The 12,399-nt window shown below is 41.3% G+C and overlaps 1 protein-coding gene across 6 annotated transcripts in view; it reads right to left on the bottom strand.

Annotated features, from left to right (window-relative positions):
* Positions 1-12,399, bottom strand: part of MTHFD1 (methylenetetrahydrofolate dehydrogenase, cyclohydrolase and formyltetrahydrofolate synthetase 1) — a 58,721-nt gene that overhangs the window by 14,886 nt on the left and 31,436 nt on the right. For 5 of the 6 annotated variants that reach the window (XM_049706370.1, XM_049706369.1, XM_004262119.4 and 2 more), the window contains 10 exons: positions 11,003-11,130; positions 10,420-10,517; positions 10,073-10,246; positions 9,070-9,206; positions 7,468-7,514; positions 6,518-6,625; positions 6,301-6,375; positions 3,860-3,962; positions 1,885-1,961; positions 1,119-1,259 (listed from right to left, as the gene is read on the bottom strand). In XM_049706370.1, the coding sequence (XP_049562327.1) occupies positions 1,119-1,259; positions 1,885-1,961; positions 3,860-3,962; positions 6,301-6,375; positions 6,518-6,625; positions 7,468-7,514; positions 9,070-9,206; positions 10,073-10,246; positions 10,420-10,517; positions 11,003-11,130 (1,088 nt within the window). Of the gene's footprint in view, positions 1-1,118; positions 1,260-1,884; positions 1,962-3,859; positions 3,963-4,870; positions 5,159-6,300; positions 6,376-6,517; positions 6,626-7,467; positions 7,515-9,069; positions 9,207-10,072; positions 10,247-10,419; positions 10,518-11,002; positions 11,131-12,399 lie in introns of those variants that run through there. The other variant, XM_033423522.2, reaches the window with a different exon arrangement.

Below are 12,399 nucleotides of genomic sequence, written 5' to 3'. Positions count from 1 at the left end.
TACCCAGGAGTTCAACACCAACTCTTATGTATCAGGTCCCTCTTTTTAAGCCATCCAGCCACAGATGAACAAACTGGTATCACTGTAAGATAAAGCTATGGATCCCACTTATATTCAGTTTTAATGAGTTTCTAAGTTCCTGGCTTGGTGTAAAAATTTAAAAAAATTTCTGTTCTTATACACATTAACTGTGAAAACAGGAAATTAATATCTCCCCCCTTTTCTGGATTCATCTGACAGACCGCTAATCATAGGCCAACCATTTTGGTGTATGTGAACACAAACAGGCTTTTAAAAAAGTAATCTAGGGGACTTCCCTGGTGGCGCAGTGGTTAGGAATCTGCCTGCCAATGCAGGGGATACGGGTTTGATCCCCGGTCCGGGAAGATCCCACATGTCGCAGAGCAACTAAGCCCGTGAGCCACAACTACTGAGCCTGCGCTCTAGAGCCCGTGCTCCGCAACAAGAGCAGCCACCGCAATGAGAAGCCTGCGCACTGCAATGAAGAGTAGCCCCCGCGCGCCGCAACTAGAGAAAGCCCACGCACAGCTACGAAGACCCAACGCAGCTAAAAAAAAAAAAAAGTAATCTATAAGATTATCTCATTTCAAACTCCATAATACCACGTAGATAGTTCAGAAATAATCCTGATGTGGACAATGAATATAGCAGGACCATTAGAAGAACTGGCTGAGCTGTTCCCAATGTGGTCATCAGCGTGGATATGGTGCCGAGCCTCATGATGAGAGGCCTCTGTGCAGGGAGGCCTGTCATGGGGAGAGGCCGGGGGGTGACTCCAAGCTCAGCTCTAAGGGCCTCACATGGACTCCTGATGCTCTCTGAAACCGAAGTCAGACACCCTCTCTTGGAAATACTCACAGGCTGAAGATATTGCTCAAACCACCTGTGGTCTATTATTGGAGCATACCATCTATCACTCACTATGAAGTACTTTTTATAAACTTCATAATTATATAGTGAGTAACAAGATCATATGAATTTATTAGTTAATTGCAGCATCTCAAGTATGCCACAGTTTTTGTCAGTGGTAACTGCTGAGAAATGCTGGGACAACAGACGCAGACGGATTGCCAAGTCTGGAGTGCCCGGCTACCCACCAGATCTTCGGTACTAATGGGCTCCCCTTTCTTGCTGGATGCCACCACCATTTTGCTCAGTCTCTCTCTCATGTCTTCTAGAGAACTGGTGAGAGCCAGGACAGCCATGATTTCACTGGCCACAGAGATATCAAACTGGGCCTGTTGGCAGGGAAAAGACGCATCAGGGAGAACTGTGTTAAACAGAAGCGTGGATTGCAAAAGTAATCCTTGTTTGCATCCCAGGCTGAAACAAATAGCTTAAAAGGACAGAATAAAAGAACAGTACAAAAAGAACTTAATGAAAATAACCTTCCAACAGCAAAAATTTGTAATTAATTATTCTAAGACCTTGAGTAGTCGATTTTTACGCATAAATGTTCCAGTAGGACCAACGGTCCCTGTGAAGGCAGCTTGTAATCATGTGATCATGGTTTCCCTAACATACAAGGGACTAACTCAGAAGCTCTTACACCCAAGAGACATACTGCAAAATGGCCACAAAAAAGAAGCAATCTTAATCAATTCATGTACAAGGATATTCACTTGGGGCACTCCACCTCCAGGAAAAAATACTGGGGGAAAAATACACAGGTGACACATGGGATTTACTGCAAAAACTGTCAGGAGTGCTCAATACCACACACCTACTCGCTCTCATTTTACAAGGGAGAAGGCAGAACAACAGCTGGCAGTATCAGCTGATCAGGAGGGGATGGAGGAGGACAGAAGCAGCAAGGATCTAGTGCCCATGAACTAATTTACTTAGAAAGGAACAGGCAGTTACCGTCCGTGTGTGCCCCTTCTCCGTGGGAGCCTGTCCAATTGTGATCTTCCTCAGGAATCTGTCATTGGTATCCAGCACTACGGTAGAAAAGGAAGATACAGTAGAGAGGGAAAATACAGCAGATATAGTAGAGAGGGAAAAGGACCATAAAGTCAAAGGAACCAGCAGAATTTTAAGCAACAAATCTAACTTAATGACTATAATATTTGATTTCAAAATTTATGGTAAAGCTAGAATATGGGTCCAAGTTTAGAAATGATGTTTTCATACCATTAATGTGCAGGAATTAAAGACAAGACGGTAGAGTGGCTTGGTTTATTCTTCCTAGAGAATTCAAACAATTAACTAGAAATCTGGAATCCGTTTCAAAGCATATGCCACACTCCACAAAAAAACAGAGCAGGCCAGTTTTTCAAAAGGCCAAGGTTTATGTTGTTCTGTGGGATGACTCACTGATCTTACATAACCCTGAGACACACAAGGCCCATAAACACAGGGCAAAGGCAATGCCTTTTGAAGCAGGCTGGGTAACAGACCTGCTCTTTCCTTTAGCACACTTAGAAGAAGTAATTTCCATTCTGATGACAGAACATCTTTCCAATTGCATACTCTTGAAAACATGGCAAAGATCAACATACTAACTAATCTTAATCCCCCCACCTCCTAGGTCTAACTATGGTGAACATTTTAGTGTATTCCCAATTTTGTTTTTTGTATGACATACCAAAAATAACAACAAAACACAAAATGAAAAACAGCAGCAAACCAGTTCACACTCTTTTAGGGTGGGTCAAAGAGGAGAGGCACTTTCAAGGTACTTGATAACATGCCAAAGTATTTTCCTTAAAGACTGTAATAATTTAAACACTAAAAGCAGTGTCTTGTGCAGCACTTGGGGAAACACACACACCACCCCATTTGATAAGTGAAGGATGTAATGAGTTGTTGGAGTGTATCCTTATTTTTTTAAAAAAAATAGTGTCTAGTTCCTTGCATCTAATTTCTGTGTATAGAACAGCCAGTCAATGGGTATGATCCATGTTTTTCCCTTGTCTGCTTCTACTTTCTTAGAAAGCATGAATTACATATAAAGCAAAGGAAAAATGATTGTGATAATAAATTTTCAAAATGGATCTTTAGCTTATTCCTCATAAAACATGATACCATATGTCTAAAGCTATTGAAGCAAAGGAAGAGAAAGATCAGTGTGGTTTTAGATATTAGGAGAGTTGCCTTAAAAATGCCATTAGCTAGCACAGTTACTGAGCCAACGACCGTCACAAAAGCAGTCAATAAATTGCCTGTCAGCTGCATTCTGTGCATCTAGATGAAAATTTCTTCTCAGCAGTGACAGAGTTTAGACGCATACACTGTTGGTACAAAATAAAACTCTAAGCCATGCTAGTTGACACAGAGAAAAGCAACATCTGGCAGTGAAACCAGGCAACTCACTCACCAGTCTGCTGGATGTTTAAACCTTGAAGGCTACCTACTTTGTTACAAGAGAGTTTAAGAAAATGAGGTAAAAGTGAGCAGGCAAGCTCCAGACCTACAAGAAAAATCAAGTCACTTAGGCCAGACAAGAGTTCTAAGAATAAAGGGCAACATGATTTAACAAGTGATTAAACATCACTTCTCTACTTAACGACACCAAAACTTTCTGCATAAAATGAAAGTTGCAACATGTTATTTTTGGTTTATGTATGAACTTCCTTAAAACCCTCCTCACGCCAGTGAACACTGAAGAGCCAGCAAAATGTCCAACTAACCGAACAAAAGGAGGTTTGATTACAGCTAATAAGGAGGGAGACTGATGGAGGTGGCCAGGAAAACGAGTGAGTCGCCATCTTAGTCAGGCCTTAACCATGAAAATACCAACACACAAGCTATGGACCTCCCATTTTATCACCTCTAAGGGAGGTCATGGGGCGTGCAGTATAACCAAACCAATGGGGTGTACACCCTGCTCTGGTACCTCTTTGCCAAGTTATAGTTTCTGGATCAATGTCCAATCTTGCAAATCTGTGTATCTCTTCATCTGTCAGTGTGGTAGGGTCAGTCTTTTCAACGCCTAGTCTCTGAAGAGGTAGGAAAATTAAAAAATAAGACAAACCAAACAAAAGCAGATATGATTTAAAAAAAAATTTTTTTATCCCTATCTCCAGATAGGGGAAATATAAACCATGTTAAATTCAGAAGGGAAAACTATGATCCCTTTGGCTAAATCTTTATTTCCCATTCACACATGTACAAAGGTATTATTAACATGTTTGTCCCTATCACTGAGCACCAGAGGCATTTCCCTAAACCGAAGCCCTACGTAAACATAGTGACCAAAAAGTGTTGTACCTAACTCACCATATGCAAACATATTGAAAGGAAAAGCTTTTTCAATCAAACAGTTGAGAAGCCCAAGTCACATGCAAAATTAGAAGGGCAAAAACAAATATCGATCAATAAAAATCAATGTAAATCACTTTAAATGCTTTTTTAAAAATTAATATGCTGACCTTTTGAATATATTTAAAGGGATAAATAGTCCTTTCGATGCAGAAGAAAAGAAGAGACATTGCTCTAGCACAGTACATGCTTTTTAAGTAGTACTATCCTTTCACTGCCTTCTTACTATTCCAAAAGGCACAAGAAGGGTTTGTTTCTTCCTCCTCACGGAACTTGGAAATTTATTTATTTACAATGTGTACCACGGTCAAATACTGAAATGGAAAATGCCTTTAAAATGTACTCTCTTTTTCTCTTAACTCCTGGTAGATCTGAGTGGCCCCAGCAAACCCTACTCTTCCCATAGTTCCCCTCCTGGGTTATGAGGACTTTTTTTTAAAACCTCAGGTGTGTTTTCAGAGCTGGTGCTCACTGGCTTGTCAAATAGCATCACAAGCCTGGAACATGACATTGTTTACAGAAGTCAGCAAAACCCTCAGTCACTAAGCTGAGAATTTGCTGTTGACAACCCTTCTTGACTGAGTACCTGGTGGGTAGACTGTGATAATACAGCACAAGAGAGGATGCCTGGGGACCAGGAAACAGAAGATCGACGTTCTAGTTCCAACCTGGTGAGGGGTGCTGTGGCAATTGACAAGTCCCTTGATCTCAAATCCCAGAGCTTTTTAAAGGATCATTTAAAGGTTGAGTCCAGCCCCTCCCCACACCTGACAGAAAGTTCCATGAGCAAAGGTAAGATTAGAAGTTGCCTGCTCTTCTACAGTACTTGCTGCCTTGCAGAACACAATTCTTTTACATAACAAGGTAATAGCTGACTTACCTTATGCAAGGATGTTTTGTGGGGTGTGAGAACAAGAGAAGCTAAAAAATATCAAACTGTGTAAAAGTCACTTTTTCTCAAGTCCAGAGAAAAATGCACATATATAAATAGTGACAGAACTGTAAAGCAAGTAGGGCAAAATGTAAATCATTACTGCATCTGGAGCTTGTGTACGATTCTTACAGCATTAAAATATAAAGTTGCAAAAAATTAAAAATAAGGTGAGTGTAACTACTATTGATAACTAGGTAGCACATACCATTTATTGAATGGTTATATGTGTCAGGCAGTCTGAAGAATATTTACAGATATATAACATTTCTTTCATATGTAAAAGTAACACAAGAATATATTTTGAATTTTATTTTGAAAATTTCCTTGTGCTACCCCTTTATAGCCACACCTTTCCCCGACCCATAACTCCTGGCACCCACTGATCTATTTTCCATCGCTATAGCTCTGTCTTTTGAGAATGTCATATAAATGGAAGCATACAGTATGCAGCCATTTGCGGCTAGCTTCTTTCAAGCAACATAATGCCTCTGAGATTCATTCAAGTTGTTGTGTGTATCAACAGTTCATTCCTTTTTACTGTATGGATGTACCAGTTTGTTTATCCATTTATTACAGAAAGATATTTAGGTTGTTTGTAGAGTTTGTTTCTATATGAATACAAGTTTGCATTTCTTTTGAATAAATACCTAGGAGTAGAATTTATGGGTCATAGGGTACAGTGTACGTTTAATAACTATATATTTGTAATAGAAGTTCAAATAAAATACAGAAGTAACCACTCTTGCTTAAGGCCCTGATGCTGCAAAGAGCAGGTATTCAAACTCTAGAAGCTGCTGTGTTGCCACGCTGGCATCCTGACTCCTATATCCATGCTCTAAAGAAGTGTCGTTCTTCTTAGCTGAGAGCAGGTCCTCAGTGCTCTATTGATCCTGGGACTAACCACTAAAAATTCAAAGATAAGTGAGAAACAACCTCTGCCACCCATCTTTATGTATATCATAACCTTATGACTATGGTTATGGACGAACTTGTCCAAAACAGGCTACTCTAAGGAGATTATAACCTCCTTATCAATCACCTAATTTCACACAGTATCAATAATGAACAAGGGAAAAGCTTACCCGTAACCTCCGGATTTGGATATCAGAGAACTTCCTCACTCCATTTACTGATGGTACCAAACGATTAAAGAGGGCCTTAGAGAAAAGGAGGAAGAGGGCTTTTAAGAGAGAGGAATGCCACTGTCTTGCTACCTGCATTATTGGTACCCAAGGGTCCAACATTAATTCGAGTGCTTCAAACCTTCTGAAAGTGCCCGTGGGGGTCTCAGCAGCCTACCTTGTCTGTCTGGGTCTGTTCGTGGAACATCCGGGCATCGATGGCCGCAGCCACAAGGTTATTAGCCGCAGTGATGGCATGGATGTCACCAGTGAGGTGGAGATTAAACTACAAAAGGGTAGAAGCCACATCAGTCTTCCAACTTCTCTGCATCTTTTCACATTCATTCTATTGCAGCCAAACCATCCCTATGTTAAAGCCAACGGAAAACTGATGGCAGCACAGCTAGTGGACAAACACCAACACAGCTATCTCTTGAAAACAAATTACTATCTGTCCTCAGAAGGAACACTGATTTTCCCTAAGAGACATGGCCAATAACCATAAACGCCACACCCCTGGGATCAGCAGCAACGCTGGATTAGTAAGAACACACGTCCTTTAAACAGTGAGCAAGAAGTACACTGGAGCGACCCAACTCCATGCATATACGCTGCTCCCACTTCTGTGGTTATTACTTTGAATTCACTTCATGTTTGTTCTTCCCTATCTTATGCTTCATTTAATCACTTGCTTATTATTTTCACTGCAAGCCAGGCTTTGAAGTCCTTGTCATGTCAAAAAAGTAAACTGTTGGGCTTCCCTGGTGGCGCAGTGGTTGAGAGTCTGCCTGCCGATGTAGGGGACACGGGTTCGTGCTCCGGTCTGGGAGGATCCCACATGCTGCGGAGCGGCTGGGCCCGTGGGCCATGGCCGCTGAGCCTGCGCGTCCGGAGCCTGTACTCCGCAACGGGAGAGGCCACAACAGTGAGAGGCCTACGTACCACAGAAAAAAAAAAAAAAAAGTAAACTGTTTAAAAGTTGGCAAATTAAGATGTTTTTCTCTGAAGTACTGCTTCTGTTGAGCAAACAAGTCATTTGCCTACTAAGATCTCTACAATAAACTTTAATCCCAGGAAGGAAAAACTATAAAAAAAGGTCTGATCCAACCAAATCCCAGACCACATTACCTCTTCCATAGGAATGACCTGTGAGTAGCCACCGCCTGCAGCACCACCTGGAGGACAGGTCAAGGTTGAAGACTCATGTTAAGCACGTTTCACCATGACTTGCAAATCAAATGAAAGCAAATTGGTTTTTGTAACTGCTCCGCATATTATTTATTTTTTACAACCATTTGGACAGATTTGATCAAGTGCTTTCTAATTTTCTTGACCAAACTAAACCGCTTGATCTTGTTCACTCTGAATAGTCTCTCAACTGAAATCTGAATCTAACTGACAAAACCATAAACACATAACATACCTACTCATTATCTTTAGAAACAGGTTCCCCTTGATTCCTAACATTTGTTAAGAAAAACCCAGCCTACAGTTACATAAAGGCAAACCTGTTCAATTTCCTACCCTCATAAATGCTATTCTGGCATTTTAAAAAAGGAATATTTAAAATAAACACAGCAACACAAACACAGAGACTGCAATTCTTCCTAAATAGGACACATATGGTAGAAAACAGCTTAACTGCTAGATTTTTGCTGGCCCATTTGGATTACTAACCAAAATCCAGTTAAAAATGTCCAGGTTAACAGTGAGATAAATGTCAATCTGAGGTAGAGGTTTTGTGTGGGTTTTTTTTGTGGGGCAGAGATCATGCAATGAAAATGGGGCAATTTGTGATAAGAGGAAAAGGAGCATATTGGGTTCAATGAGGGGGAAAAGGCTCATTCTGAAATAAAAGGGGGTTATTAAGCTCAAAGGCAGAACTAAGTTAACGGACTTATATCAAAACAATAGGCTGAAGAAGGACAAAGGCGTACCCCGTGTCAACATTTGTAGTAATTGTTAGAACAAGCAGGATATGTGATACCCTATCGCCAAGCAAATGATGAAGCTGACTCTGAGAACCTATTTTAATTAATAAAAATAATTTTAATTAAATGAACATGTTTGCAGTACTGCAGCTATCAAAAACTGAAGGTGAAGTACAGTTATTGATGTTGTGTTTTCATCTAATCAGAAGAAACACTGGGTTGATGGTATTATCTTAGAGCTTGAAGTAGACGTGGGGACTCACCCTGGTACTTGATGATACTGCCTTGAATTCAAGCTACCTCTGAATCCCAGTTGCTGCTATTGTAAGTGGAGATAAAACTAACCATCATAGAAGATAAAGTAATAGGCATAAACTGCTTAGCACAAAACCTGGCACGAAGCCTATACTCAAAAAGCATATGCTTTTCTTCTTCCCTCAGTGTGAAACATCTGTAGGGTTTGTCTTTGTCTCTAGAAAGTCAGCATGGTGATCAGCGGCTGCGATTACCTTTATTGTTACTATGAGAGTCGACTATCGGTCATATAAAAGCACCCCTGGCTACATATTACCCATCCCAGGGAATCCCTGTGCAGTGTCAGACAGTGACAGCAGGAGTTGGGGTGATCCAATGAAAGCCTTCACCAAAAGCACCATGATGCTCTTCTGGGATGTGATGAAGCTGTTTCTAGTGTCTAAATGAGCTGAAGACCCCGCACACATTCATGGGCCAAGTGGGCCAGGAGGACTGAAGGAGGTGCAGGCGCCCTCTGGCCACCCAGGTCTGGTCTCACTAATACCTTTTATTCCGAAGGTGGGGCCCTGAGAAGGCTGTCGCACACACGCGAAGACATTCTGATGGAGATGGGCACTGAGGCCCTGCACCAGCCCAATCGTGGTTGTGCTTTTCCCCTCTCCCAGGGGTGTTGGAGTTATTCTTTAAGATGAAAGCAAAACAGGAAAATTACATTTATGTAAATTAAATTCATGTGTATCACTAAGTCAGCTCTGATCCTAGAGTGACTCTTAATCTGAATAACCAGAAAGATGAAACACATGAAAGGGATCTTTTCCAAGGGTCTTAGTTGTAACTTCCCCCCAGTTTGAAACTAAAAAAGACTTCTGCATTTTAGTTCTTCTGACAGTTAGGGGCAAATATACTCTACTTTGTAAGAGACACTGCTATACTTTTAATTTCTCAATTTAGTCTCAAAAACTAGCTTTTAACTTAGCCAAACAAAAAAATAGATGAATCCTCAACAGATCTACAGAATTAATGATCTGGGGTTTAAAAAAGGCAATTCCATCTGAAGATCAGGTTTTAAGATTCAAACTCTTCCACCTACTAGATGAATAACCTTGACAAATTTTCTCATCTCTATAGAGTTGTCTACTCTTCTTCACAGGCTCGCTCTAAGGATCAAATTAGATAAAATACATATGAAAATGCTAAAACCTGGGCTTCCCTGGTGGCGCAGTGGTTGAGAGTCTGCCTGCCGATGCAGAGGACACAGGTTTGTGCCCCGGTCTGGGAAGATCCCACGTGCCACGGAGCGGCTGGGCCCGTGAGCCATGGCCACTGAGCCTGCGCGTCCGGAGCCTGTGCTCCGCAACGGGAGAGGCCACAACAGGGAGAGGCCCGCGTACCGCAAAAAAAAATTTAAAAAAATAAAAAATAAATAAAAAGCTAAAACCAAATTAAAGGAACCTCCACATATACGTGGCTAAGCGCAAATGCAACCCCTGGTAATAATAATCAGGACTAATATTAAGATTCAACTGGCAAATGGACAAAAACCATACCCGGTCACCACCACGTATTTCCCGTCGGGCTGGTGCTTCAGGCGTTCCAGTACTGACAGCAGGACTTTGGCCTTGGTTTCACCATACAATTCTATCTCTTCAGAGCTCAGACCAATTTCTCGAGCCAGGTTACCAATGGGCTTTGGCTTGCAAGACCGTGATATATCAATGTCACTTAGGAGAAATATAGAAAGTATGTATCAACCTTTATTCACGGGACTCAATCAATGCCATCCTAGTAATGACCCACCTCAACCACGTTCGGAGGGGGCATACACATAACCATGGTATCCATCAGCTAAAACCCCACCATCCACAGTGTGAAAACAGCAAAAGCTTCTTTTTACCTTGGCACGGGTGTCTTCAGGTTAAGTTTGTTATACTGAATGATCCACTTCCCTGGCTTAAATTTCTCCAGGAAACGCTTTGCACTCTCTACCGTGCTCTAAACAAAATGACACAAATGGAACTGAGAAGAGGTGATGATTTTAACCTCCACCTCAGTTCCTAGTCCTGGTCACTCAAGTTCAATCACAAAATGAACAGCTTCAGGATCCGCCTGTTAACATGCTTCAATTCGAGGCCGGAGTCTATAGGCAGCAGGATGCCCTGGGCTGCGTGCCTCACCCCCACCAGCTGGTGTGTGTTACAAAGGGCAAGAAGCCAAAACATACTGAGTGAAGCTTGTACTTTTTTCCCCTTAAGTTATCACATTCCAGAGTAAATCAGAATCATGCTACCCCTACTTCCCTCTATTAATACGACTGATTCTACTTCTCTCTACTTCCATTTCCTTTTTTTCTTCAACAGATTCACATCCTTACTTAGATTCTGAGTAGGTTCTATGACATTTCTACTTGGGGAGAAATGCAGTACCTGGAATTCTATCAGTTTCGTAGAACTATTACAGAAACGTCCATTCACACTTACCTGCATTAGCATCACCACCGTCATTGGCCCGACGCCACCAGGAACAGGAGTAATGAAGCTTGCCCTCTCCTTGGCCTCCTTGTATGCCACATCACCCACAATTTTCCTCCCACTTGATTTTGTATCATCTGGTCAAAGAGGTAAAAAAATCAAAGCACAGTCTCAGAATCACAATCTTCATGTTTATTTCTAAGTTATGTGATCAATTACAACAGCTTATTCCAAAAACTAAGTCGAGTTTAGGGTGTGTAGTCCCATCTGGTTCAAGTGCCTACTTTACTTAAAAGCTGTGGGATGTGATAAAAGCTCCCCATTTATGATAAAAACTCTCCAGAAAGTAGGCATAGAGGGAAGTTACCTCAACATAATAAAGGCCAAATGTGACAAACCCACAACCAACATTGTTCTCAATGGTGAAAAACTGAAACCATTCCCACTAAGATCAGGAACAAGACAAGGTTGCCCACTCTCACCACTATTATTCAACAGAGTTTTGGAAGTTTTAGCCACAGCAATCAGAGAAGAAGAAGAAATAAAAGGAATCCAAATTGGAAAAGAAGAAGTAAAACTGTCACTGTTTGTAGATGACATATTATACACAGAGAATCCTAAAGATGCTACCAGAAAACTACTAGAGCTAATCAATGAATTTGGTAAAGTAGCACGATACAAAATTAATGCACAGAAATCTCTGGCATTCCTATACACTAATGATGAAAAATCTGAAAGAGAAATTAAGGAAACACTCCCATTTACCACTGAAACAAAAAGAATAACATACCTAGGAATAAACCTACCTAAGGAGACAAAAGACCTGTATGCAGAAAACTATAAGACACTGATGAAAGAAATTAAAGATGATACAAACAGATGGAGAGATATAACATGTCCTTGGATTATAAGAATCAACATTGTGAAAACGACTATACTACCCAAAGCAATCTACAGATTCAATGCAAGCCCTATCAAACTACCAATGGCATTTTTCACAGAACTAGAACAAAAAAATTGCACAATTTGGGCTTCCCTGGTGGCACAGTGGTTGAGAGTCTGCCTGCCGATGCAGAGGACACGGGTTCGTGCCCCGGTCTGGGAAGATCCCACATGCTGCGGAGCGGCTGGGCCCGTGAGCCATGGCCACTGAGCCTGCGCGTCCGGAGCCTGTGCTCCGCAACGGGAGAGGCCACAACAGTGAGAGGCCCGTGTACTGAAAAAAAAAAAAAAAATTGCACAATTTGTATGGAAACACAGAAGACCCCAAATAGCCAAAGCAATCTTGAGAAAGAAAAATGGATCTGGAGGAATCAGTTTCCCTGACTTCAGACTATACTACAAAGCTACAGTAATCAAGACAGTATGGTACTAAAAAAAAAACAAAAAACACAACAAGAACAACA

This window comes from Orcinus orca, chromosome 2 (assembly GCF_937001465.1).
Source record: "Orcinus orca chromosome 2, mOrcOrc1.1, whole genome shotgun sequence".
Taxonomy (NCBI): domain Eukaryota; kingdom Metazoa; phylum Chordata; class Mammalia; order Artiodactyla; family Delphinidae; genus Orcinus; species Orcinus orca.
The sequence above is the reverse complement of the archived record's forward strand: the minus strand, read 5'-3'. Positions and strand labels throughout refer to the sequence as shown.